Here is a 27,974-nt window from a genome sequence, read left to right on the forward strand (position 1 = left end):
TTCCAATCTTTTTAGAATAGATTTTTTTTTTTTTTTTTTTATTCGGCTGGATGGCAAACGAGCAAGAATCCATAAATGTTTACTCAACTGTCAGAAGGAGGGTTACAATTTGCTTTTAAATATATTAGAAAGAACTAGTTATGGGATAATATACCACAAAGAGGCTCACACACAATGTAAGTAAGCATATGACAAAAAAGTCAACTGAAAGGTATATGTTGTCGGTTGAAAGGAGAAATTGACTATGCAACATTTTTGTTCAAATTTTGAGACATACCTCAAACAACAGAGAAAAATATACTGATTCTGAACATTCATATCTCACACATTAAAAAAAATAGCTTAGTCAATTTCTCCTTTCAACCGTCAATGTTCTGTAATAAGAATGGTCAAGAATTGAATACATATGAAGTGGGAGTTCATCAACAAAAAATAAAATACACATTTGGAAGCAAACAGAGCTGCAATCTCATTAAGAGTAAAATTAATAAAATTCAGCAATCAAGACTATGTTAGAACTTAAATGGTGGCAGTCTGAAAGGCTTTGATCTCATGGCCCAAAACAAATTAAGCAAAAAAAAATGTTGCAGGCAATAATTAGGTAATTTGGTGTGGTCAAATGACAACACTGCATGGGTCATTCCTGAGCCTGTCTCAAAAGACGAAAAAAACATCAGCTCTGTAGGCAAGTCCATAAGACATTAAAAGTATCCATCTTCCATCTTTATCAGGCCAGTGCAAAGTGAAAGGGACTACAACATTCTAGAAAATATTACTGTCTTACTGTAAGAACGATTGAAAGCAAGTCAAAACGAATAAAAACACTGCTCGAGGGACCAACGCGTCCATATTTCCGCTTATCTGTAGCCATAACAAATTTGTTTTCCAAGCGATGATACGGGCAGGTCCACGTCAGTGCGTAGATAGAGCTGTTTACCTGGGGGGCGAAGGCCTGCTGCTCTGGCGGCGGCCCTCCCGGCTTCTTCACCCAAGACATGGCGCTTTAATTACGTAACATTCGCGAGGAATCCGTACGCATATGCTGCAGCAAACAGCCGAGTCACCGACACGACACAACACTTTCACTACTGGACCACCTTTCACTTGCGATTTCGAAATGCTGGTGTATAACATAAATTGTAGTAATTAGTATGATCTTGCTGTATTTGGAGTCTTATGTCGAACTATTTCATAATTATTTTAGAAGAAAGGTACATTGTTGACAGTAGTCCATCGATCGAAGCGAAGGTGCCCTGTTGGCAGTGTAGCCATGTTCGTTCTTCGACTCGGCTGCCAAACCGTATGCGGAAACGTGGATAGAATTTTAATGTTGTAATTAAGCAAAAATAGCAAAATTACATTTTTGATTTACTGCTCATATTTTTAAAATTTGCAACCTACAGAGTAGATGGCTCGAACACTTTAAAGTTACCCGAACAATCTGAGCTAGAGCTATAAAGCTGGCTACTCATTAAGAGAATTCATGCATGATAAATAAAGAAGAGAAATGAGCTGTGTTACTTTACATTTACAAATAAAGATTATTGCGATACGAAACTCATATTTTTAAAAGTGCACGCTACCTGCTTACAGCAGTAGATGGCTCGGAACACTTTAAAGTTACCCGAACAATCTGAGCTAGAGGTATAAAGCTGGCTACTCATTAAGAGAATTCATGCATGATAAATAAAGAAGAGAAATGAGCTGTGTTACTTTACATTTACAAATAAAGATTATTGCGATACGAAACTAATAATTTTAATAATTTTTCTTATTTGAAATCGTTATTATGAAGTTAATCTTTAAAAACACTAATCGATTCCCGCTTCCGCTAATGGAATAATCGGTTTGAATGGCGAACTTTTCCTCATAACTTCACTGACATTTCAATTATCAGAGCGAGATCGGACGTCAACGTCAACTCATTCCTTGATATTCGCGTCATGTTCACGTAATTGGAATTACATTATTTTTATTTAATTACCAATTTTATAAATCTAGACACGTCACTACTTACGTCAACAACCAATTCTTTGCTTCAAAAATCTTAATTTTTCTATACTTTCTAATTAAAATAGTCAAAATGAGTGATCTCTTCGTGAGCCGCGACCATGTTTTGCAAGGAGGATATTTTCATTCCACATTACGAAAACTTCAGGAACCAGACACCAGCATCGAGCCCCATAATATTATGTACCCGATTTTCTTGCTGTAAGTTAATTTTACAAACTTTTAAACCAAGAAAACTTCCAGAAAAATAAAAATTGCCATTGACCTTTTGATAACATAATCTCAATGAGTAGATTTTTTTAATACCTAATAATAAATTCATGCTAATGTAAACCGATAATGCATTATGTAAACACTTAAAAGTAGCATGTAAGTATGTAGCCTTAGTAAGCTTTAGTAGTAGCCTGTCAATTTGTATTATCAGGCATAAGGGTGAAGCCAGATGAGCGTAATTTTTTTGAGTCGTGAGCCGCGTATTTTCGGTCGCGTAATTTCTATTGCATTCGGTTTTATACCTCGCACATACTGGATTTTTGTATAAAACCGCATGCAGCAGAAATTACGACCGAAAATACGCGACAAAATAAGCAACCGAAAATACGCAACTCACAACTCAAAAAATTACACTTGTCTGGCTTCACCCTAAACCCTAAAGGGAGGAATTTCACAGAGCCACGCTATACATATTTTCTTTACTTGTTATTCTTTTCAATATACCAGAAATATTAATTTTCCTGTGTAGTTACACCTAACTGACTATTGTATATTGGCGGAAGGGCTTAGCTCCAATGGCCTTATATAATAATTATAAATGTAGTTTGGGTGAAATCTAGCAAATAAACCATTTCATTTCATTTCAATGCAAGTACAGTCAACAAAAAGTACAGTCAGGAAAAAAAATTGTATTAAAAATTTAATTTTTACCAAAAAAATATTTTTGTTCTATTCCTGTAACAGTTAAACATACTTGAAATAATACTAGAGTTATAAAAGCTTAAAGTCTAGTCTACCCCCAACTGAGATGTAATTTTGATTAGGGATGGGCTGAATATTTGTTTTATATTCGGTATTCGGCAGATTTACCGAATATTCGTATTCGGCCTAATATTCGGCAAACTGGTACTCGAAATTTTAACTAATACGTGCCATGTATGAGTTGAGTGTTAAATGTGTTATTTTTGTGAGGTACAGTGAGACTTTATATTTTTGTTGACACTGTAGCTTTATTTCCAACTAGCTTTTACCCGCGGCTTCGCTCGCGTTAACCATTAACATTTCAAAGAAGCAAGCAATCAAGGAAGCATGTAGTTATGCAAGGAATAGTGCAAGCAAGCATGCATTCAAAGCTGCATTCAAGCATGCAAGCAAGCATGTAATTTTGCAAGAAATAGTGCTAGTAGTAAGCATGCATTCGAGCATGCAAGCAAGCATGCATTCAAGCATGCAAGCAAGCATGCAAGCAAGCATGCAAGCAAACATGCATTCAAGCATGCAAGCAAGCGTGCAAGCAAGCGTGCAAGCAAGCGTGCAAGCAAGCGTGCAAGCAAGCATGCAAGCATGTAATTATGTAAGGAATGTTGCAAGCTCTGGTGCAAGCAAGCATGCATTCAAATCTGCATTCAAGCATGAAAGCAAGCAAGCATGCATGCAAGCAAGCATGCGAGCAAGCATGCAAGCAAGCATGCAAGTAAGCATGTAGTTATGCAAGGAATAGTGCAAGCAAGTATGAATTCGAGCATGCAAGCAAGCATGCATTCAAAGCTGCATTCAAGCATGCAAGCAAGCATGTAATTTTGCAAGAAATAGTGCTAGTAGTAAACATGCATTCGAGCATGCAAGCAACCATGCATTCAAGCATGCAAGCAAGCATGCAAGCAAGCATGCAAGCAAGCATGCAAGCAAGCATGCAAGCAAGCATGCAAGCAAGCATGCAAGCAAGCATGCAAGCAAGCATGCAAGCAAGCATGCAAGCAAGCATGCAAGCAAGCATGCAAGCAAGCGTGTAAGTAAGCATGCAAGTCAGCATGCAAGCAAGCATGCAAGTAAGCATGTAGTTATGCAAGGAATAGTGCAAGCAAGCGTGCAAGTAAGCATGCAAGTCAGCATGCAAGCAAGCATGCAAGTAAGCATGTAAGGAAGCATGTAGTTATGCAAGGAATAGTGCAAGCAAGCATGCATTCAAAGCTGCATTCAAGCATGCAAGCAAGCATGTAATTTTGCAAGAAATAGTGCTAGTAGTAAGCATGCATTCGAGCATGCAAGCAAGCATGCATTCAAGCATGCAAGCAAGCATGCAAGCAAGCATGCAAGCAAGCATGCAAGCAAACATGCATTCAAGCATGCAAGCAAGCGTGCAAGCAAGCGTGCAAGCAAGCGTGCAAGCAAGCATGCAAGCATGTAACTATGTAAGGAATGTTGCAAGAAATGGTGCAGCAAGCAAGCAAGCATGCTTTTTAACACATTATTAAAAAAACGTTTTGTGTAATGTGCATTCATAGTCTATGTAGAGAGTCAGCTCAGCGGTTAGAATACAAAAACAAACTTTTGGTCATCCCTTGGGAATGGCAATTTTTTTCGGGATAAAAAATATCCTATTATTTATTCTGGACCTCTAGTATGACGTATGCAAAATTTCATAGGAATCGGTGCAGTAGTTACGGCGTGAAAGCGTAACAAACAAACAAACAAACAAACTCACTTTCCCCTTTATAATAGTAAGGAAAGGATGTTCAGCTATCTACATACCAAATTTCAGGGCTCTAAGCCCAGCGGTAATTAGTTCAAGATTTTATCCCTATCCCGTGGGATAAAAAGTAGCCTATGTGTTATTTCAAACGTCCAGCTACCTACTTATCAAATTTCATGACTCTAAGCCCAGCGGTTGATATTTCGAGATTTTAACCCTATCCCGTGAGAATATCGGGATAAAAAGTAGCCTATGTTTTATTCCAGATGTTCAGCTATCTCATCCAATCCAAATTTCATCCAAATCCGTCCAGCCGTTTCAGCGTGAAAGAGTAACAAACATACTCACTCACTCACTCACTCACTCACTCACTCACAAACTTTCGCATTTATAATATTAGTAGGATAACAGCAGATAAAAAAGATGTTTATTAATTAAAATCAAAATATAAGTAAGTATGATCTTTATAATAAAATAATATGTTAATATAATCACTCACATTGAAAATACAAACTGAAATATAGATGCACAGAAAAACCAGAAAATAAGACCAGCACTGGGAATCGAACCCAGGTCCTCAGCATTCCGTGCCGTGTGCTATACCGCTACACCACTGCTGGTCCAGCAGCACGGAATGCCGAGGCCCTGGGTTTGATTCCCAGTGCTGGTCTTATTTTTCTGGTTTTTCTGTGCATCTATATTTCAGTTTGTATTTTCAATTTAGGTTTTACGGGATGACTGTAAAAGTAAAAATTTGTAATTGAAATAAAAAATACAAAAAGATTCCAAAAAACCAATCATAATCACTCAGGATTCTATCATGAGAAATTAAGCAAGTTTTTTGTTTTACTCAAGTTAAATAAAATTGTACTTAAAAAAATTTAAATGAATCATATTTCTAGTTTCTACTTAGGAATCAATTATGCCGAATATTCGGTTCGGTAAAAGTTTTACTGAACATTCGGCCCAATATTCGTATTTGGTGAAACCCATGTTCGGCCCATCTCTAATTTTGATGTCTAATTTTCCAGTGAAAACGATGACGCTGTCCAGCCCGTATCAAGCATGCCCAATGTCTACCGATATGGCATCAACCAGCTGATCCCGGCACTCACCGAGTTGGTGGAGAAGGGACTCAAGTCAATACTCATCTTTGGGATCATAGACACATTGCCCAAGGTAGGTAACCCAAGTTTTAGATTTATTTGATTTTTAAAATAGAACAAATCCATGAGAGACAGACCTTGTTCCCACTTGTCGGGTGTCAAATGTTGGTAATTTTTAAAGAAAATCGGTGTCGGACAAGTATGAAAAGCTTCATATCAAAGTTTTCTGCCACTGGAACATCCAATTTTTTTTTTTATGGCTTTCACTTGCCGTTTTAGGAAAAAAAAAACCTGACATAGCTGAAAATTATGCAAATTGAAGTGGCAATGGGCAGGCCACATCGCTCGAAGAACAGATAACCGTTGGGGTAGAAAAGTCCTCGAGTGGCGACCACGAACCGGAAGACGAAGCGTTGGCAGACCTCCCACCAGGTGGACTGACGACATCGTGAGAGTGGCGGAAAACCGGTGGATGCAAGTGGCGAGTTGTCGTTCTTTGTGGCGTTCTAAGGGGGAGCCCTTTGACCAGCAGTGGACGTCTTCCGGCTGATGATGATGATGATGATGAATTAAAATCCGCGCCCGACATCCGACAAGTCGGAACCAGCTCTAAGTTTTGAGTACTTGAGTTCAGTCTCCGGTTGAAGAGTTACAAAAAAGCAAAAAGAATCAGTAATCCCACAATCTAAGTTTCTTACCAGCTCTGCGTAATCAACCTTTAAAGCAGCATTTCTTAACCTCTGGTCTGCTTTCCTACTACTACTATCATTGGCAATTTGTTTTCGATTTCCTTTTGAGTACAGTCACCAGCATTAATATCTGCCACAGCGGAGCATGCAAAAATATCTGACACATCCTTCCGGCCCTAGAAATAGAGTTGGATCAGATATTTATGCACGCTTGTTGTGTCAGATATTGGTGCTGGTGACAGTACAAATTGAAAATGCCTCGAAATAAGAAATCTAAACTGAACTTTAGGTACAGTCAAGGTAATAAATATAGGTATGTATGTTACTAAAATGTCAAAAATATCTATAGGTACACTTTTATGCCACTAAACATAAGGTTGATGTATACTAATCTATATTAATAATTTCGTACCGGTCTACGGTAGACTCGAACGAAATGCACATCAAATTGAAGAGCGTAAAAAATTAGTAAATCCGAGTCGACAACTTGTAGGCGAAAAATTCGGATTATCGAGTATTTTCAATATAAACTTGAATAAATTACTAAATATGTAATGGCGCTCCGAAGTAAACATGTCAAAGTCATCACATCAAAGTGGCGTTAGTGTCACGTCACCACGTGTCACAGGTGTCACAGGTTTGCATTCTCCATTGTGACCTCTTAAGGGCCCCACACACGGTACGATTCGTCGATTTTCATCAGATCGATCGTACAGACGAATCGTACCGTATATGGAGCCCTTTAGGTCTAATTTCTTTGATTATAAGACAGAGACATCATAGTTATTTGGGCAAATAAGATTTAGGAAAATATCTACTGGTGAAATACCGATACGTAGGTTAGCCGTTAAAGTGTTTGTGATAATAATTAAGGCTGGGAATATACATAATTTTTTCAAACATATTATTATGAGTCTACATTTTACCCGAGCGAAGCCGGGTTTTCATCTAGTTTGAAAAAATCTCGTATCTAAATCAATATGTTAACAAAATTGAAACTTGACATAATGATCATAAAGTTCACTCAAAAAATTATCGATTTTGAGGTAGCAGTTTTTAGGGTTCGGGAGCCAAAATGGCAAAAACGGATCCCTTATAGTTTCGCCATGTCTGTCTGTCTGTCCGTCCGTCTGCGGCTTTGCTGAGGGACTATCAACGCTAGAAAGCTGTAATTTTGCACGGATATATAAGTAAACTATGCCGACAAAATGGTAAAATAAAAAATGCAAAAATATTTTTTTTACAGTTCCTCTCATAGACGTAACGTGGGGGTGATTTTTTTCTCATCCAACCTTGTAGTGTGGGGTATCGTTGGATAGGTTTTTTAAAACCATTAGGGGATTGCTAAGTCGATTTTTCGATTCAGCGATATTTTTGCGAAATATTCAACTTTAAAGTGTAAATTTTCATTATATTCGAGCGTCCCCGCCCCCTCTTAAATCTAAACCGGTGGGTGGAAAAATTTGAAAAAAATCAGGATGCTAGTAAGTATATCAAACTTTCAAGGAAAACTATAACGGTTAAGTTTGCTTGAGAATTATTAGTAGTTTAAGAGTAAATAGCAGCCTAGAAATAAAATATACCTAAACTATAGAAGATTCCGTATAAAATACGAAATCCTTAGAAAAATATTACTTAATTTTTTCGTAATGGCGTAACCCTATTTCGGTCGTATCCGACACGCTCTTGGCCGTTTTTTTTTTTTAAAGTAGTGACGATATATTTCGCACCTCTATTGCAACAACGACGTATATGTACTTTTTTCAAAAAATGACTTATGATGAGAAACGCTGTGAATTAGCGTTTTGCATTAATAAGTTTTATTTTTTGAAAAAATTGCATTTACGTCGTTGTTGCAATAGATTTGATTTGTTGCTTTGGCTGTATGTACCTATAATAGGTACTTTTAGATATTTATGCCCTCGACTTAATACTTTATATTTTATAATGTAGATCGATTATTATAATAAGGGTAGTCGATAAATGAGAACTCACTGTGATGACTCCAATAGTGCCACGAAAATTTCAGGCTTTGCTTAATGACCTTTATAAATCCTACTGAAAGTAGCTCCGACTGTCCCCAGGATGCCACGGGTTCGAACGCGGACTCAGCCTCCAACCCGGTAATCCGGGCGCTCCCGCGGCTCCGGGCGGCCTTCCCCTCCCTCCTGCTGACGACAGACGTGTGCCTGTGTCCGTACACGTCCCACGGGCACTGCGGCGTGCTGACACCCAGCGGGGCCATAGACCACGCCGCCAGTGTCGCCAGAATCGCCGAGGTCGCGCTCGCTTACGCCAAAGCTGGTGAGACGCCTTAGCCGTCTATGCGCCCCGGGCGAGTCATGCCTTTGGCGCCCTTTTAGCCTTCTGTATCCACTCTTTTTGTGTCCTTGGTCAGATTTCAGCAGTCTAGCTATAGACACCTAAGATATAAGGTATCCGTGCTCAGATTGCTATTCTAATGAAATAATACCCTTGTCATTCGTACATTACTGAGTTACATTACTATACTAATAACATACAAAGAAAAAATATTATAAAGCCATATTATGCTGCCGAATCACGAGGTTGTAAGTCCGGCCGGTTAGGTTAAGGTTATTTTTTTTATAACCACCCAGGACCGATTCGGGGGCTAAAATCGATAGAAGTATTGAAATTAAATGGTTATAATTAATGACTGTATACAGCCGCCCCAGTCGCCCCCCCCCCCCCCCTTCGAATAGACGGAGACGGCATCACATTTAACCGTCGGTTAACGCTAATCAACGGATGGTGAAACAGCCCCTTAGTCTACCAGATCCCTCCCCTCCCAATGGCAGGCAGCATGTATGAATGGAGTTTTTCTTGTTATTCAAATCGATGACATGATTCCTAAGAACAGATCTTCGTATGTCTTATAGTTTCAGACTTTCCCATACTGACCGATCTAAATGAGCCGACCTGTATAAGGAATGATAACCGCTAGTGGCGAGGTGGTGCGGGTCTGGTGCTGGGTGGCTCTAATGAGCTTTGACCTTCATTAATTCATATCCTACTAATATTATTATGTGTGGGTGTGTGTATGTATGTTTATTACTCCTTCACGCTAAGACGGCTGGGCGGATTTGGAATAAATGTGGTATGTAGATAGCTGCACTTCTGGAATAACACATAGGCTACTTTTTATTCCGATATTCCCACGGGATAGGGATAAAATCCTGAAATTTCAAGCTGGGTTTAGAGTCTTGGAAATTTACGGAATTCCCGAGGGAATTTTATAAAATCCCGGAATTTCAAATCCAGATCGAATAGTTTACGCGTGCGAAGCCGCGGGTAAAGTAATTCATATGTTTGCAGGCGCGCACGTGGTGGCGCCGTCTGACATGATGGACAACAGAATCAAGGCCATCAAGGATGCTCTCATTGCCAACAAACTGGAAAACCAGGTAACCATGGCATGGGATCCTACTGATGTACTGGGCGGCAAAAATCTGGCCCTCAAATGTATCCAGAAATAGGTAATTTTGTATGAAGAGTGAGCCAAATCTATTGAATCACGCAAATAGTATTGAATGGAGTAATGAAACTTTACAATAATTCAGTCAAGTTCAATAATACATAGGTTACTTTTTAAATAGAAATAAATAAATAGAAATAGAAATATTTATTCGCTATTCGCACAAAACATAATAAAAATACATTAAAGAACGAAAAAACAACAATATGCGAACTCGCGAAGCGGTCCCAGCTCAGCATAGTGTTGGCCGGGTAGGCCAACGCTGGTCCTCCGCTGTGACCGCTTGGCGACTTCACGGAAGGCGACAAAATTTCCTAAAAAATAACTAATAACTTTTTAATCTCGAAATTCCCACGGGATAGGGATGAAATCTCGAATTCAATTTCAGAATACGGTATTTGTCAATTTTTTTTTTGTTTTATAAATTAAAACTTCACAATGCCTGTTATCGAATAGAAAAACAATTTTTAAGCTACCTTATCTACACCCATATAGTAAATCCTCAATTATGCGTTCAAAACCATAGGTAATGACCAGCATTACGACATTGGAAGCCGTGGTGGCCTAGTGGTTTGACCTATCGCCTCTCAAGCAGAGGGTCGTGGGTTCGAACCCCGGCTCGCACCTCTGAGTTTTTCGAAATTCATGTGCGGAATTACATTTGAAATTTACCACGAGCTTTGCGGTGAAGGAAAACATCGTGAGGAAACCTGCACAAACCTGCGAAGCAATTCAATGGTGCGTGCGAAGTTCCCAATCCGCACTGGGCCCGCGTGGGAACTATGGCCCAAGCCCTCTTGTTCTGAGAGGAGGCCTGTGCCCAGCAGTGGGGCGTATATAGGCTGGGATGACTGGATGATGACGACATTGGATTCTATTATGAACACGGCTGTATCGTAATGAGATTTCATACATCATTACAGCACGGGGGGGGGGGCGACCACGTGCAGCAGCAGGTCGTCTTGGGCGCAGCTCGTGGGGCAGACATACCTACCTAGTAAGAGTTAATGCAGGTCATTCTCAATGGTTCGCGGAACACATGATAGAGGATTTAATATATGGATATAGATAAAATATTGTATGCAACTGTACGTAATTAGGCCTTAAAACACTCATGTGACCCACAGTCGTGTTTTAAGGACCCCCGCACTCGTGTTTTAAGGACCCCTATTACGATACAGTTGCATAAAATACTATTACAAATAACAAAGTTATAAAGGTTTAAAATTCAAGATTAGACAGAGAAAGACATATACTTGCATGTGACGTAACACGCAAGTAATTTAAAAAAAAACACTAAATCCAATTTGATTTTTCTCTACGCTAAACACTGTCTGTATACCTTTTTTTTTTTTTTTTATTTGACTGGATGGCAAACGAGCAAGTGGGTCTCCTGATGGTAAGAGATCACCACCGCCCATAAACATCTGCAACACCAGGGGTATTGCAGATGCGTTGCCAACCTAGAGGCCTAAGATGGGATACCTCAAGTGCCAGTAATTTCACCGGCTGTCTTACTCTCCACGCCGAAACACAACAGTGCAAGCACTGCTGTTTCACGGCAGGATTAGCGAGCAAGATGGTGGTAGCAATCCGGACGGACCTTGCACAAGGTCCTAGCACCTGCAAAAACCTATATTTTCATAATAATATATAAGCCATGGCAAAATCAGGAGTTGTCAAATACCGTATTTAGTAAAATCCCGGAATTTAAATTCAACTGCATGCTAGATCTAATGGTTTACGCGTGCGGAGCCGCTAGTAAACACTAGTTAATATTTTAAGGGTCAATCAACTTTTTAGTGTAGTTGGTTGCCATGGTGACGTCTCCTGGGTCACTTATTAAAAGTATGATTGTATGGGGTACAAATCCACTGAAAGTTAGGAGTTGTGACAGTTTTAAGGCGATCTCTTCATGGCTCATCTCATCTGCTAAGTATGATGCAAACATTTTTCTAAGCAAGTGTATCACAGGTGTCTCCTGAGTCACGGGACAGAATAGCCATTTGGTAGCCTTTTACCTCAAGCATAATCATAAATTCCTTGTAGCGATTCACCGAATAGCATTTCACCTCGAACTAACAAAATTTCAATAGAATCTTGTACTTGACGTAATTTTTCGCATAGGTTTTTAAATTAGTATAATTAATTTATAGCATTGTTTATTTTAATTTTAGTTGGCATTGTTGGTGTAATTTAATTTTCCTTAATAAATTTATAGCATCTCATTTTCCGTGTAGTATTTTACCCTAGACGTATTTCGCCGCTATCGATGTTTGCTTGGGACTCTAAATCAGGGTTTCTCAAACTTATGGCTCCACGTACCCCTGTTAAAGTTTATAGACGACAGCGAACCCCTACACCCCCCCCCCCCCAAACAAAATAATAACACTGGCTGTTGGAGACTTGGAGAAACTAAGTTTTTATTTCAATCATCATGTTAATATAATGTATATTATTTATTTCAATAAAAGGTAACAAATATAGGTAAGAATCGTCTTGCCAACGAAAATAACAACTGAAACAAACAACAACAAATAACAAACAAATAAGTACTTAACAAATTTGGAGTGAATCGCTACAAGGAATTTATGCTTTTGATGTAAAGAACTCATAAATGAAAACAACACTACAAAAGTTGATTGACTCATGATTCATATAGACACGTTGGCAGCATTCGGGTATAGCCGCGTGTTCCGACTTTTCACTGGCGAAATTCGCTAGACCTGTTTCATGTTGTCTCCGTCAGGTGTCGCTGCTGTCGTATTCGTGCAAGTTCGCGTCGTCGCTGTACGGGCCGTTCCGCGACACGATGAAGAGCTCCCCCATGGAGGGCGACCGCAAGTGCTACCAGCTGCCGCCGGGCAGCGCCGGGCTCGCCGCTCGCGCCGCGGTCTGTTGCCCCACTCACTATATTGTATTTCAATCCAATTTATGAAAAGTGTAAACAAAGACACCATTAACACGACACTATGACATTTAGTGATGTGAAAACCTAGAAGCTATTGCAAAATAGTTAATCTGTTTTGTAAATTGATTAACTTATTAATTGAATAGATCAAAGTATTTTTGACTAATACTCGGTTTAATTCCAAAGACTGTTTATTCAATTATAAAAGCAGTACCTATTTGTTTTAATTTTAAGGTAAGTAAATAAAAATCGCTTATTCAATCGATCATTAATCGATTTTTTAAATCTCAAATTTTTCACCATCTCTACCCTAGTCTATGCTACTACAGAGTACAGATTATACAATACACATGTTTCATTCAAGAAAAAACGTTAGATTTTGACGAAGATTTTTCAAATGAAAATTTAATATTGAAATCAAGTGAATTTTTGTGGAAAAGTGGTTAGACGTGTAGTTAAAAGACACGAATTATAGACAAATGTGTTATTGATGTGTATTTGATTCCAGTGGGTGTTTAATACAAGAATTTTTATGCAATCTGTTTGTTTACACTTTTTATAAATTCTATTGATATACCGTATAGTACAGATCTGTTCACTCACGAAGGCGCGTCCCTTCACAGCTAATTATCAATGTGCACGAGTAAACCTCTGTGTAAAACTTTGTCTTTGTGTCAGTGTGCGCGACTGACGGTACGCTTGCGACTGAGAACACGTTCGAGCTACGCACACATAGACTTGTCGTACGGATACGTTTAAAACTACAATTATAAAATGTGGAGGAGCGCCTTCGTGACTGAACAGATCTGTAACTTGATCACTGACAAGCTAACCATGGCTACGTTCCACTAAACCGCGACGCACACGACCACGACCGCTAATCTCTGGTGGAAACGGAATCTAATACCGCTTTACCGCTACTTCCGATATCGACTGATTAAGCGATTAAACTTTGAGGTTCAATAAATTATCTAAATTAAACTACGAATAATAATAACTCAGGAATTGTAACTGCGTTAAAAAAATGGTCTTGCGTGTCCTAGTAGGCGGGGCTTAAAAACAGTGTTCTGCGCGTCATTTGCCGTGAATCTGACATTGCATCACGCGCGCAAACCACCCCCTGCTTTATTTCTGAATGTTAACCAATCAACAATAACGTCTATTTGCAACCTCGAAAATTTCAATCATAGGTCGTTTTGGAAGTATGGCCACTTTTCATGTGGAATTTGTTCTGAGTTACGCTTCCTGACTTATTATTTATTCGTAGAAATTAAAGTTAGTTGAAAATGTTATAAAACAAAAGTAGCTCTGCGAGCACAATCAAACCTTGCATTTAAAGCACCATCGTCAGGCATTGAACACACTAGTTACTCGCTGACGTTCGAATTGAAAATATCAGTGAGCAGCTCACTGACTGTAACGCAGTGACTCACTTGCGCACTGACGGTAACGTAGCGTATTAAAATGCAACCTTGTTGTCAGAATGTCACAACTGTCCCAGGGTTGACAGGGGTTGCTGACCGTTGGGTTGTCGGCAGGCGCGCGACGTGGCGGAAGGCGCAGACTTCCTGATGGTGAAGCCGGGGCTACCTTACTTGGACGTGGTGCGCCGGACCAAGGACCAGTTCCCTAACCACCCGCTCTTCATATACCAGGTCAGTTTACTATATCATCACCCGCTCCTTATATACGAGATCAGTTTACTATATCTCCAACCGCTTTTATATACCAGGTTAGTTTACGCTATCTTCACCCGCTCTTTATATACCAGGTCAGTTTACTATATCTTCACCCGCTCTTTATATACCAGGTCAGTTTACTCTATCTTCATCCGCTCTTCATATATCAGGTCAGTTTACTAATTCTTCACAAGTGCAGCAAATGCTGACAACCGGATAGCCCAGTGGTTAGAGAAACTGACTACGAAGCTTCAGGTCCCCGGTTCGAGCCCCGGTCGGGGCAGATATTGGTATGAAAAATAGGAATGTTTGTTCTCGAGTCTTGGGTATTTAATATGATAAGTTTGCTTGCTCGTTCACCTCCCTCTCATAATAAAAAAAAATCTATACTACTCAAAAGAATATAAGGGCCATATGAATTTTACCGGTAAAATGAAATCAAAATTATGTTTGCGTTTTTAATTGAATACAATTTTAATTGAACGAAATAACTAGTATTTTATGCAACTGTATCGTAATAGGGGTCCTTAAAACACGAGTGTGGGTTTATGTACGCCTCGTTTCATAATAGGGTCACATGAGTGTTTTAAGGCCTAATTACGTACAGTTGCATACAATATTTTATCTATATCCATATATTAAATCCTCTATCATGTGTTCCGCGAACCATTGAGAATGACCTGCATTAACTCTTACTAGGTAGGTATGTCTGCCCCACGAGCTGCGCCCGCGACGACCTGCTGCAGCAGTCTTAGATGAAGATTTTACTTTATGCACTTACTTAGACACGTCGAGGGGAAAATGGGTTTAATGCTCGCGTTTTACACTGCTTTTCACTTCGATGGCGAGGAAACGAAATAGCAACAGTGGAAACAATTGCTCACTTACTATGTACATTTTATTTTTCATGCATTACTATATATAATTATATTTTTTTAGTTTTATTGATTTATTTTGATTGATTTGATTGATTTTTTTTATTTTATATTTTAAAAAATATATTTATAAACTTCTTTGTTTATGGCTGTTGATACCTGATTACCAGGGGTCGGACAAAAAGTGCCGATGACGTCAAACCACTTATAGCATGATTTCAAATAAACATCTTTTAATTACTACAGGAATCGAAAGAGTTTTGCCTCCTGAACATGGGAAAATATTTATTATAATTGATTTCTCCATATTAAAAAAAAATACAAAAAATTTAAAAATATGTCTGAATTTGCCAACACTACAACAGAATAGATATGTTTCCATTGCCTTTATCACCAGAAAAAGGAGCTGTCATAATTTTGATATTGTCTCTATGCAACGTCTACGTCAGATTTACGTGATCTTTTTTTTTAAGAGACCAGACAAAAGTAATGGATCTATTGTGTCGTAGTTTTGGAGTTATGCCCTTTTAGAATAAGCACATCTTAAAAAAATTGTAATAAATTAATTAATAGTGGTAGCGAAATTTTAAAAATATCAGCGTTTTTCTCTTTCCAAACAGAATACAGAGAACGAATCAAATTATAGTCTTGTATTAAACGATATGAAATTTATTTTATTCACTGAATTCCATTGATTTGTTTACGATTATTTTGTTACTTCATTAATGCTATTTTGTTACTACATGTCACACGGAAGTTTAAATAAAAACATCATCTTGTGTGAAAGATTACGTAATTTTTACGTCATCCGCACTTTTTGTCCGACCCCTGCTGATTACCTTGGTCTTAGACGAAGATTTTATTTTATGCACTAGTGCATAAAAAGTCATTTTATGTCGCCTAGATCCAGCATAAACACGAACTATACGAGCGTGAGAAGTGAAAAGATATTTTGACTGAATGACCACGAGAAGGGGGTGGCAGTGCGTTAATGCCCGCGCCATTTTATCTTCAGGTGTCGGGAGAGTACGCCATGATAGCTAAATGCGGCGACAGTGGGGAGGTGGCGGCCACGCTGATGGAGACTCTGGTGTGCATGCGGCGTGCTGGTTAGTACTCCTTAGTGTATTCCAATGAGATAACAACAATGAGGGCTATCGCGTATGAATTCGCCACTAGAGGCGCTAGTGTAGCGTGAGGTCTCCGAAATGTCAAATCTCATAGTTTTTGGGTGAGCTACGCGGGTTTATTTATAATTAGAATAATTTTGTGAATAATTTGCAATATCTGAAATTAATTATGGGAAATTTGCGTTCCGGGGCAATGAATGTCTGTGTTTTGAGACAGTTTTGTCTTTCGGAAACCTTTGTCCTCCCTTTTTTCCGAACAAAACGGGGACTTCCAACACTGTGGCATGCACGATATTTTTATGATACGGTTTTAAGGTGTATTAAATATGTTTTTAATCTAAACTTTGTTTTCACGCCCGTATTATCAGACTTTGAAAGCCATACTTAAAAACCTCACGCAACAGGGCGCCATCTAGTGAGGCAAAAAACGATAGCCCTCATTGGGATGTCCCAATTTTTGACAACATATAATAAATCGAAAACCATTTGGAGAAATAGGCTTTGTGAAGCGTTTTCAGAAATCAGATTCCAAAAATGTGATAAACTGAATTAAATAAACAAAATTTAAGTAATGACCCTCATTTGACCCCTGCAGTGTACCGTCACAAAGGCAGTTATAAAAAGCAAGTCTACACTCGTAAGCAAAGTGGCAATTTGAAATGTTCCTGTCAAAGAGTGACAAAGATAGAACTTTAATCACATGATGCGCACCCGGCCTTAAACAGTTGTCATTTATCGTAAAGTCCGAAATGTATACGAGTATTTCCAATGTATTTTTACAAATTAAATTATTAAATTACTACGTTACAAGTAAAAACAAAAGAATTTAAGTATCAGATTTTAATAAAAAAATATCTATTTACTATCACACCATTAAATAAACAGGAATAATCAAAGCTAAAAGAAGAGAGATAAATAAAACTATTTGTCACGGTTCATTTAGGACTCTAAGCCGTGCTTGAATTATTGTCAAATTGTAATGCCACAGATTATGTTATGTACCACCTGAATTTTTCTAGGCAATGGAACGTGACTGTGACGTCATCCAGCGTATTCCGTAAAAAAAATATAAAAAATTAAATACTCATCCAAATATATAAGGTATCTTAAAATATCCTATTCTTTCCAAAACTAAAATAAAAAGTATAGGTTTTTTTTTTGGTGCATCCCAATTTGTCTGTCGCTGTTGTCTCTTAGACGACCGGATAGAAAACCTAACAAGAAAAAGTTGATTTACCCAGACAATAAGGCCTCTGGCCAGTGGCCACCCTAAGGCCGCTTGTCCACGACACGGTAACTATACGGCAAACAGCGCCTTACGTGTCTACACTGTTCACTGTATCAAGACGTTCAGTATCTCCTAACTTCTAGCTTAAAATGTCCACGCTACCTAAACGGCTACTTCCTGGCGGCCTTCCGTTTCACAACAACTGAGTTCCTCGTACCACGAAACTCAGTGCGCGCGGTGACAAGCGCCGCCCGTCGTACAGTTTGCGATAGTTAAGCGACAGTCGCTATTCCGAGGCGTTATCATAATACTATCAGAACCCGGCGCATAAAATATTGTACAGCATGCGCATAAAACGTGTCACAGTTAAAACAATCAATCATTGTGTACCATCAATTTCACGATATATTTCTTTATTTCAGGTGCCGACTGCATTATAACGTATTTCGCGCCTCTGGTTCTGAGCATAATTAATAAGAAGTGAATAGTGAACATGACAACGAGCAAGCAATAATATTTAAGGTAAACGACACGGTGTAGGTTTTTATATTAGTTTTAAGTTCAGAATAAAATCTATGATAGGGCGGGGTCTGATTGCAAGTTCACCCAGGTCATACAGGTTAGATATAGGTATTGTTCGAATAAGTTGTTATCCTAATAATTGTTCTAATAAATAACTCACGTTTTTCTAATTCACGAATAATTTGTCCGCGAATAAATCATTCGACCACAATACGGTATTTGACAACTCCTGATTTTGCCATATCTTAATATTATTATGAAAATATAGACAAACAGATAGTGTTTAGCGAAGAGAAAATTTAAATCGGTTGAAAATTGGATTTAAAGTGATTTTTTGAAAAATCTATATACCAGTCTCGCTTTTCTCTATGCAGCAAGTATGGCGGTACTGGCGTGTGACGTCACATGCCAGTATGTCTTTCTCTGTCTAATCTTGAATTTCAAACCCTCATAACTTTGTTATTTGTAAAGGTAGCTTAAAAATTGTTTTTCTATTCGATAACAGGCATTGTGTAGTTTTAATTTATAAAACATATACAAAATAGTCAAATACCGTATTGGCATTGTTCGTATTTTACCAATGTGCCGTGATTCGAAGACCATTTTAAAATATATTGTATTGGCCTTTACTTAGTTTCGTCCGCTATAATGTAATTTACGAGACGTCGTTTCTGATATTTTTAAAAATCAAATTAAATTTAACTAAGCCATTGTATGCCCAGATATTCAAATTAGTATCTTTAAATCATCTATATTTTAAGAAAATAAGATGAAAAAGAGTAGTAAAAAAAGTGATCAATTCCAATTCAAATGACGAATGATTTATTGGGTAATTATACACGGAAAATATTTGGTTATAATTATATACCATACAAATAAACAACACGAATAATATTTTATCTACACGCATATCCTAAATATGTAATTCGCGGATAAATTTATCCCAAGAAGGGTTTATTATAGGCTTGGTCGACATTATGAAAAATATAGGTTATTGATAAGTACAGAGACTGTTGTTTGTAATATAATTTTATATGAAATAAATGTTATCCAATGAGCGATCTTTTTGTGATGTCACATTATGATTTATTGTTTGTTTCTCTACTTTAGACATTGACCATACTAAGCTCAAACTGAATGATAAGAAGTTATTATTTTTATTGAAGCAACACTGGCTTTGCAATGGTTCTCGAGGTACAGCCATGCTACGGGTTCACTTTGTCACCCTTTCGGGTAGACTGACAGCTTAGCGACAGTAATAGGGTTCACTTTGTCACCCTTTCGGGTAGACTGACAGCTTAGCGACAGTAATAGGGTTCACTTTGTCACCCTTTCGGGTAGACTGACAGCTTAGCGACACACTTTGTCACCCTTTCGGGTAGACTCACTAGGTTTTGTCACCCTTTCGGTAGACTGTCAGACAGTACTAGGGTTCACTTTGTCACCCTTTCGTTTCGCCCCTTCGTTTGTTTTGTGGCGGTGAACAGGTTAATGCAGATCGATTTTAAGAAATATGTTTACCTACGACAAATTTCGCATGCGAGAAAGAAAAGGCAATATTTTTCAATGCACGTAAGTTTATTTATTACAGTCACTTATTGCTCGTATTTAGGGATAACGTACCTAATTTAATATAACTATAACTAAAAAAATATACTCGGGTAAAAAAGTCCACTTTTTAGTTGGTATGTAGTCCCCAGAGGGCTTACCCTCTGTACTGTACTGTACTGTGTAGTGTACTTATACACTTTGAACATGAAACTACCGTTAAGGTCTCTACACATTACATCGTATCATGCATCACCTTAATAGGAACGTATCAGACAGTGTAATGTTTATAGTTAAAGTGAAGAAAGTTTTTACATGTCAAAGTCTTTATGACATTGGCATAAGATTGATTTTGACTTGGCCTGTGTAAAAACTTTTTTCACTACATCCATAGAGACCTTAAAATTCACACAAAGGTAGTGAAATAAACCCAGATAACACGTCTTTCCTTGAGCCGAATCAGAAATAAGGAGATACGTAGAAGAACAAGGGTCACCGACATAGCCAAGCGAATTAGCTCGTTGAAGCTTTCATGTATATCCACCTGTTTTAATGTATAAACGTATTTGAATTTAAGTGGCAGGGCAGGTCATATAGCACAGAGAACAGATGGCCGCTGGGGCCGAAAGGTTCTCGAGTGGAGCAGCGGAGGACGTCCACCAACTTGGTTAAAGCCGCGGGTTCGCGGTGAACCAAAAGCAATTGGAAGTCTATGGGGGAGGCCTATGTCCAACAGTGGACGACCTACGACTGAGATGATAAGTTAAACTAGATTTAAGACGTGAGCTATCTGGGTTTATTTCACTATGGGTAAGTAGGACAATTACGTATATCATACTCGTATAATGGCCGTGTTGTAAACGTATAGGATACAGGATAAATTAAGTATGTTTTTTGGAAAAATACACATATAACCAAGTGCTAGTAAAGTATTTGGTATATCGATGATGTCCTAAATATATGAGGGTCTCTTGATTGCTAGATGGCGTTAGTATCGCGAGATTCGTTTGACGTTAAGGTCTCGCTTGCGATTGTATTTTTTTTAAATATGGCTCTGTCCATTGGCGGACAACTTTGCCAGTTAAGATTGTTTTTTTGGAATCTTTTTGTATTTTTTATTTCAATTCCAAATTTTTACTTTTACGGTCATCCCGTAAAACCTAAATTGAAAATGCAAACTGAAATATAGATGCACAGAAAAACCAGAAAAATAAGACCATCACTGGGAATCGAACCCAGGTCCTCGGTAATCCGTACCGCGTGCTATACCGCTACACCACTGATGGACCATCAGTGGTGTAGCGGTATAGCACGATGGACCATCAGTGGTGTAGCGGTATAGCACGCGGTACGGATTACCGAGGACCTGGGTTCGATTCCAGTGATGGTCTTATTTTTCTGGTTTTTTTCTGTGCATCTATATTTCAGTTTGTATTTTCAATTTAACTTTGCCAGTGTCTAGTAGGTTTTGCCGTTGTACGGTAAAAAAATTCTAGAAAACGAAATATGAGATGTAATGGTAATGACGGATGAACGATCCGCTTGCGATTGGCTCATTGATTCAACCAATCACAAACGTAGCGCAAATGTCAAAGTTTCAAACGGCCCTCACGATGCTAGTTGCAACAGAAACCCATAATGGGATAGGGTTTTTTATTAGCCTTCTTTTGCCGATCACCGTTACTGGAGAGCTACTACGAAATTCGAAAATCGAAGTTCGTACCGTCCTGCTGACGCTATGTTATTTAATACAGGAGTGAGAGGGAAGGTACGATACGAACTTCGAATTTCGTAGTAGCCCCACTGTATGTAGGCGCTTAGAAACTGTCCGTTTATTTCTATACTCGAGTCAAAAATTAGGTGAACTAGATTGACAGCTGAAAATGTTACCAGACATAGCAAAAAAAATAACCTTGTGTAGACGCAGAATTAACATGTTTGTCACTTTTGGACTTTATTTTCATAGCTTTAGGCCTGAAAACGACAAAAAGGATAACAACAAATAATAACGCAACGAAAATTACACAATAACGGAAATAGTTTCAAACAAGCCGAGGGCAGTTAAGTCGAATGACATTTATGAAAGGTCAATAAAACAAAATGGCGGATAGCGTCCTTCCCGAAGCTCAAATTTTTTTTGAAATCTTTCATATAAAAGATTTCTTATATTAATTACTATTATTTCGTATTGAGTTTTTTTCTAACATCGATATTAAGTTTTTTAATATCGATATTACAGCACTGGTTTAACTGTGGCAACATTTATGTGTAATGTACTGTCAAGTTGGTTCGCCTAATTCTGGACTCGAGTATATAAGTAGCGATGCCGACCGATAGTCCACTATCGACAGACTATCGAGTCTATCGATAGCGCGACAATAGTGGGAATAACGTTACTATGATAGCACAAAATGTGTAAATCCTACTAATATTATAAACTAGCTTTTGCCCGCGGCTTCGCTCGCGTTAAATTTGGGGTAACAATTAACATACATTTACTTTCTGCGATCCTTTTTTTCGTGCTTTGATTGATTGTTTGGAGGATTTCATGGAAATATAAATACAGTAAGACGTTGTTTTAGACAGATGGTGCACATTTTGGAATTCAAAAATCAACCTACATACGTAATTAATCATTCATAATTCGTACCAACTCTGAAACCCTGTTACGCTGAAACGTTAAAGACGTTAAAGTACTACGCGATTCTTTTGCCGGCGACTTCCTACACGATATAGGATATAGGATTGTATCTCGAGAAATTGTTAAGTCTCCGCGGGACATTAATTACTGTTATGATCTATTTTATACCATCGATCCTTTCGGTACCATCATAAATCATAACCACATTTTGTACTATCGATAGTTCGGCATCACTACCTATAAGACACTGGCCATCAAGAGGTTGAGAATGAGAAGGCCTTCAACCACGGCGTACCGTCACACCACAGGCGGGTGATCCGAGGAGTCGAAGCTGTTGTAACTGGACACAGACTGGTGCCTCGACGCGGGCGTGTGTATGCCGACAGAGTGGTTCGAGCCCTGGATGGAACCCTTCGGTTTTAGTATAGCCGCGTTCTCGCCAAGCGGCAATGTGTCAGTGCCAATGCGCTTATTGGCCACGTATACGCATATGTTAGCGATGTTCTTCCTGCAGACAGGCTTCTTAAAGCACTTACTACAGGTGCAGGGCCGTCGTTCGCGCCTCTTGGCCACCCGGTTGATGTTCCTCGTGCGGCGGGGCCGGTCGAGCTTGCGGCGCGCCGGCCGTCTTCGGTGGGGCCTGCTCCCTTTGTCAGAGTCAGCGTGGCAGAGTCGCATACGCTTCACCGGCCGGTCCAAGAACTGAAAAAAAGTAGCCATATCACCACTCTTTATTGAGTTTCTAGTGGAAAAAATGAAAAATGATTTATTCGTTCATTTACTTTGGTAACTACTCATTTTACAATGTGCTGGTGTCCCCTTTTTTAACCCCCAACGCAAAAAGAGTGGTGTTATAAGTTTGACCGCTATGTGTGTCTGTATGTCTGTGTGCGTCTGTGTCACAGTAGCTCTTAAAGGGGTGGACCGATTTAGATGCGGGTTTTTTATTTAAAAACAGGTTTTCTAGCGATGGTTCTTAGACATGTTTTATCAAAATCGGTTCAGCTGTTTTTGAGATATTGAACTTTGAAGTGACAAAGTCGGGGGTTTTGCAACTTTTTCTTGGTTAGGTTATAAGTAAATACCTGTGCTAAGGGGCACCGCTCTTCCATATGCAGGTATCGAGTAGTACAACCGTGGTAAGAAGAGATCGATGTAAGATAAAAGTCCAATTTCGTAGTAGCCCCCCCTGCCTCTATAGGTACTGTAGGAACTAGGCTGTATACCGCTGGCAGGTGGTAAAACTGACCACCTGGCAGGTTAGATTAACCTAGTTTTGTATAAAAGGATAGGATTTTTATATTGTTTTTCTAGAATTTGAATTTAAAACCGATTGAGCGCAGATTGCTCCCGATAGCCTAAGCGGCTGGTGCCATTTTATGTAAATCTATTTATAAGTGCTACCAAGTTCTAAAATAAAATATAATTAATTAATGATTGAAGATGCTATTTATTTCATAACAGTTTAAAGTCACGCGCGTTGATCCCCAGTACCTAAGCTCTTACCAAGTTACAGTCCCCACAGTACCTACAGCACAGGGCACTTGGTACCTCAATGGGCGAGCACCTCCTGTCCAGCGGCCGCTTTAGCTGGCGCCGGAGCTGCACGCAGTTCCCCCCCGTCTCTTGCTGTGCCGCAGCGCAGCTGTCCCCACTTATCTGCACCATCATCGTTTTGTGGGCCAGTGCGTTTTTTTCTCTGTGTTTGTCGCACTGAAACAACCGGATGGGAAAATGAGAAAGACGCGGGGATGCAGATAAGTAGGGATGCTGTCAAATCGTGGACTAACTTGACGACCTCTAGGACCGTGCAAGTTCCGCTGTAGCATATATCAGGGCAGGTGACTTTACCTACCTAAGTATATCGCTATTTTCACAAACCATTCTCAAAGAGCACTTTCCAACTACTTAATGTACAGTCAAGGAAGGCCCTTTACCAAGGGATGCTCATTAAGTGCAACCGCTTGCCGCACCTCGTCCCTCATGAGGGCTATCGTTTTTTGTCTTTCTAGATGGCGCCACTGTTGCGTGAGGTTTTTAAGTGTGGCTTTTAAAGTCTGTTATTACGGGCGTGAAAACAAAGTTTAGATTAAAATCATATTTAATACACCTTAAAACCGTACCTTAAAAATATCGAGCAACCACAGTGTTGCATAGTCCCGTTTTGTTCGGAAAAAAGGGAGGACAAAAGTTTCCGAAAGACAAAACTGTCTCAAAACACAGACATTCATTGCCCCGTAACGCATAATTGCCATAACTAATTTCAGGTAATGCAAAATATTCACAAAATTATTCTAATTATAAATAAACCCGCATAGCTCACCCAAAAACTATGAGGTTTGACATTTCGGAAACCTCACGCTACACTAGCGCCTCTAGCGGCGAATTCATACGCGATAGCCCTCATTCTCTGCCGTCAGCATCAGCACACCGCCTACCAACAGTATCTAGGAGGTACCTCAATGAGCGAGCGCCTCTTTTCCAGCTGCCGTTTTAGCTTGGGATGCGTCTCGTTGTGGGTAACCGCTTGCTGCACCTCGTCCCGCACGGGGCCGCTGCGCTCCTCTATCTCCTTCTGCTGCCGTGACATCTGCTCTGCTGCCGTCTCACGCCGCTGGAATATAAACTAGACTTTACCCGTATTTTCGCACGCGTTTAAAGATAATCATGCATTATCATTATAATCGACCCGCAGTCTTTATACTAAAAAAAAACTGACAGATGCGTGCTGGGTTTGAACCCACGATCCTCTCCTTGAGAGGCTAGAAGAAACCACTAGGCCACCACGGCTTTTTAAAAACTTATATAAAAATTGGCATACGCCAACAGAATGAGGGCTATCGTTTTTTGTCTCACTAGATGGCGCACTGTTGCGTGAGGTTTTTAAGTATGGCTTTCAAAGTCTGTTATTACGGGCGTGAAAACAAAGTTTAGATTAAAATCATATTTAATACACCTTAAAACCGTACCATAAAAATATCGAGCATGCCACAGTGTTGCATAGTCTCCGTTTTGTTCGGAAAAAAGGGAGAACAAAGGTTTCCTAAAGACAAAACTGTCTCAAAACACAGACATTCATTGCCCCGGAACGCATATGTGCCATAATTAGATATTGCAAATATTCACAAAATTATTCTAATTTTAAATAAACCCGCGTAGCTCACCCAAAAACTATGAGATTTGACATTTCGAAGACCTCACGCGACACTAGCGCCTCTAGTGGCGAATTCATACGCGATAGCCCTCATTGTCCCCTTTTGAAATAATGTTCACAAAGTTCACTCGGAAAAATTAACGATTTTGAGATGTTTATATACCTTCTTTTTAAAATATTATAAATTATAAAGTAAGTATAATTGTTCTCATTCTGATTTTAGATTTTTTTTTTATTAATAAAAATGTTCAAGTCACATGAATGAAAATAAATAATAAAAAGGTCAGATAAATACAGCCAGTCAAATAAATCCCCCGCATCTTACCAGCCGCAAAGTTGTCCAATAGGTACATGCACCGTGGTCCCCTAAGGTTGCCCCGTTCAACCGCGATGGACAACCTTTGCACCAGAAATGACCCAGAGCGTGGGTCATTTTTATATTAAATTATCTATTTTGTTCTTAAAAATGAGGAGATACATTTTTGCTTTACGATTTCAATTAACGCCTAAAAGTATAATTTAGCAATATAACTTTACAACATTTTATGATTTACAACACGCGTTGATTTAAAATTTTAGGGGTTTTTATCATTTATTTTTTTATTAAAGATACAATACATAATATGATTAACAAATAAGTAGGTATGTTAAATGTATCATTTCATTTCATTTATTTATCAAAAATAAGGATAGGTATATTAAGAATAACATCCTAAATAAAAATGGCATGGTGCCCAAAAGGCTGGCAGCATTCCCTCGATGAATAGCGATTACAATTCGGTGAGAAAGATATACCTATATGGTAATAACTGACTTGTTCAATTTCTCACAAGCTACTTACACTTCGTCATTAGCTACTATAATATAATTTGATAATGATGTTTTAAGTCCATCTGCTATTGTAGGTAGACTACCCACCCACGTCTTAGAATTCAACAAAGTGTAGTAGGCTGTTTCTTTTTTAACCCTTCCATCTTACTTCCTAAAGCAGGTTTGTTCTAATGGAGCCTTCCCACGCCGTGCTTTTCCTTCTTTACCATAAGGTATACAAGTATATAAGGACCGTTTTGCTAAACAAATCTTTTGCATGGAAGCTTTTTTAACTACGTATTTCAGGTCGAAGACCATTTACAACTAGGTATATACTTACTTAGGTACCTATATACATATAATTATACCGACCGGATTATAAAGCATACAACATAAAAAGCTTCGAATATGCATGGGAATATGCATGATAAATGCTAGTCCTCATGTTACACCGTGCAAGTATATACTGATCATCCTTATTATATTTCTGGATCCTTGTTGTTAATCAGTTTGCTAGAGGCGGCTAAAATTCAATTAGCAAGATCTGAAGTAAACTTTACATACGGACAAGTTAAATAAAAGTTTGTAAAGGCCTCCGTACTCCGTAGGGTTTCGTTTTGATTCCGTCATAGTCTTTATCTCCGATTCTCCTTCTAACTACTAACTAACTAACTCGTGGACCTTTTTAGAATCTCTAGATTACTACAAAATTAATACGCATGTATTTTTCTACTGGCTATCAGTTTACCCGTGCTCTTAATAGTGTCCGTGGTCCTTCACTTTCCATTGGCATAAGACAACTATTGTAAAGATATCTGAAATGTATTTGTTATTTCTTCTCTTGCATTTTTTTTGTATAGTTATCTAAATATTCTTAACATGCTTGAAAAAGGCTTTGAACTTTTAGTTTTATTGACGTAAAATTTAAGGTGATGTTTTTTTTGTTTTTCGAATTCATATGCCTTTGCCGCTGTCAAGTCAGGAGGAGTGAGTGCCTGCCAGAACCAAACCAAAGAAGCTCTCTTACCACAATATTATTTTGATTAGAGTCCAAGATTATGCCTTTTTACTCATCGGAAAAAAAAGAAATGTGGCCAATCTTGCCTGAAGAGGAGACACTACAATTTTTTTTATAGTTCTTTCGCTTTAAATATTCATTTTGACGACTAACCAACCTAAGTACTTTTTCTTTTGTACACAGTCTTCAATGTATAAAATGTATACAACTCTATACAACTTATTGGATTTCGGATTTCCAAAATGGCCCTAGAGAAGTCAAACTATCGTTATTTAATACAACAAAATTAAAAATGTAAACGTGATTTCAAGATATTTTTGTAATATAACAATGAAATTTTTGAAATACGTGACTTAAATTTTCGTAATTGTGGAGTGAAATATTGAGAAACTATTGAGTCACAAATTTAAAAAAATACGCCAAAGAAAGTGTAACTTTTCTGTGCCAGTTATAAACGTGGGCCAATGACAT

At 38.6% G+C, this 27,974-nt stretch overlaps 3 protein-coding genes across 5 annotated transcripts in view; 1 reads left to right on the forward strand and 2 right to left on the reverse strand.

The window, feature by feature from the left end:
- LOC141440549 (uncharacterized) overlaps nt 1-1,261 on the reverse strand; it is a 47,875-nt gene extending 46,614 nt beyond the window's left edge. The window contains exon 1 of the mRNA XM_074105096.1: nt 938-1,261. Within this exon, the coding sequence (XP_073961197.1) occupies nt 938-997 (60 nt within the window). The 5' untranslated portion in view covers nt 998-1,261. The remainder of the gene's footprint in view (nt 1-937) is intronic.
- A 637-nt stretch (nt 1,262-1,898) lies between these two features.
- The window catches only part of LOC141432154 (endoplasmic reticulum chaperone BiP), a 34,691-nt gene continuing 8,615 nt past the window's right edge, over nt 1,899-27,974 (forward strand). The window contains exons 1-8 of one of the 2 annotated variants that reach the window (XM_074093735.1): nt 1,899-2,211; nt 5,728-5,875; nt 8,576-8,795; nt 9,828-9,916; nt 12,737-12,880; nt 14,437-14,553; nt 16,468-16,561; nt 18,233-19,390. In XM_074093735.1, coding sequence (XP_073949836.1) covers nt 2,084-2,211; nt 5,728-5,875; nt 8,576-8,795; nt 9,828-9,916; nt 12,737-12,880; nt 14,437-14,553; nt 16,468-16,561; nt 18,233-18,294 — 1,002 coding nt within the window. In that variant the 5' untranslated portion in view covers nt 1,899-2,083 and the 3' untranslated portion in view covers nt 18,295-19,390. Of the gene's footprint in view, nt 2,212-5,727; nt 5,876-8,575; nt 8,796-9,827; nt 9,917-12,736; nt 12,881-14,436; nt 14,554-16,467; nt 16,562-18,232; nt 19,391-27,974 lie in introns of those variants that run through there. The other variant, XM_074093817.1, reaches the window with a different exon arrangement.
- Nucleotides 19,864-27,530, reverse strand: LOC141432335 (uncharacterized). 2 transcript variants are annotated; one of them, XM_074093907.1, is made up of 4 exons: nt 27,234-27,492; nt 24,980-25,135; nt 24,073-24,234; nt 19,864-23,223 (listed from the first exon to the last, which is right to left on the reverse strand). In XM_074093907.1, exons 1-4 carry the CDS (start codon nt 27,276-27,278, stop codon nt 22,819-22,821), a joined length of 768 nt encoding a protein of 255 aa, XP_073950008.1. In that variant the 5' UTR covers nt 27,279-27,492; the 3' UTR covers nt 19,864-22,818. The 2 variants fall into 2 exon arrangements, with proteins under 2 accessions (XP_073950008.1, XP_073950075.1); XM_074093974.1 differs by lacking the exon at nt 27,234-27,492 and adding an exon at nt 27,513-27,530 and having other exon boundaries at nt 21,273-23,223.

The sequence above is a fragment of the Choristoneura fumiferana genome, chromosome Z, assembly GCF_025370935.1.
Source record: "Choristoneura fumiferana chromosome Z, NRCan_CFum_1, whole genome shotgun sequence".
Classification (NCBI taxonomy): Eukaryota; Metazoa; Arthropoda; class Insecta; order Lepidoptera; family Tortricidae; genus Choristoneura; species Choristoneura fumiferana.

What these genes read in the sequence shown, in the direction of transcription:
- LOC141432335 (XM_074093907.1), bottom strand. Translation starts at nt 27,278, where the DNA reads ATGCCAATGGAAAGTGAAGGACCACGGACACTATTAAGAGCACGG. An exon ending in GGACACTATTAAGAGCACGG is followed by an intron (nt 25,136 to 27,233) that starts GTAAACTGATAG and finishes TTTATATTCCAG; the next exon opens with CGGCGTGAGACGGCAGCAGA. An exon ending in GGAGGTGCTCGCCCATTGAG is followed by an intron (nt 23,224 to 24,072) that starts GTACCAAGTGCC and finishes ACTTTTTTTCAG; the next exon opens with TTCTTGGACCGGCCGGTGAA.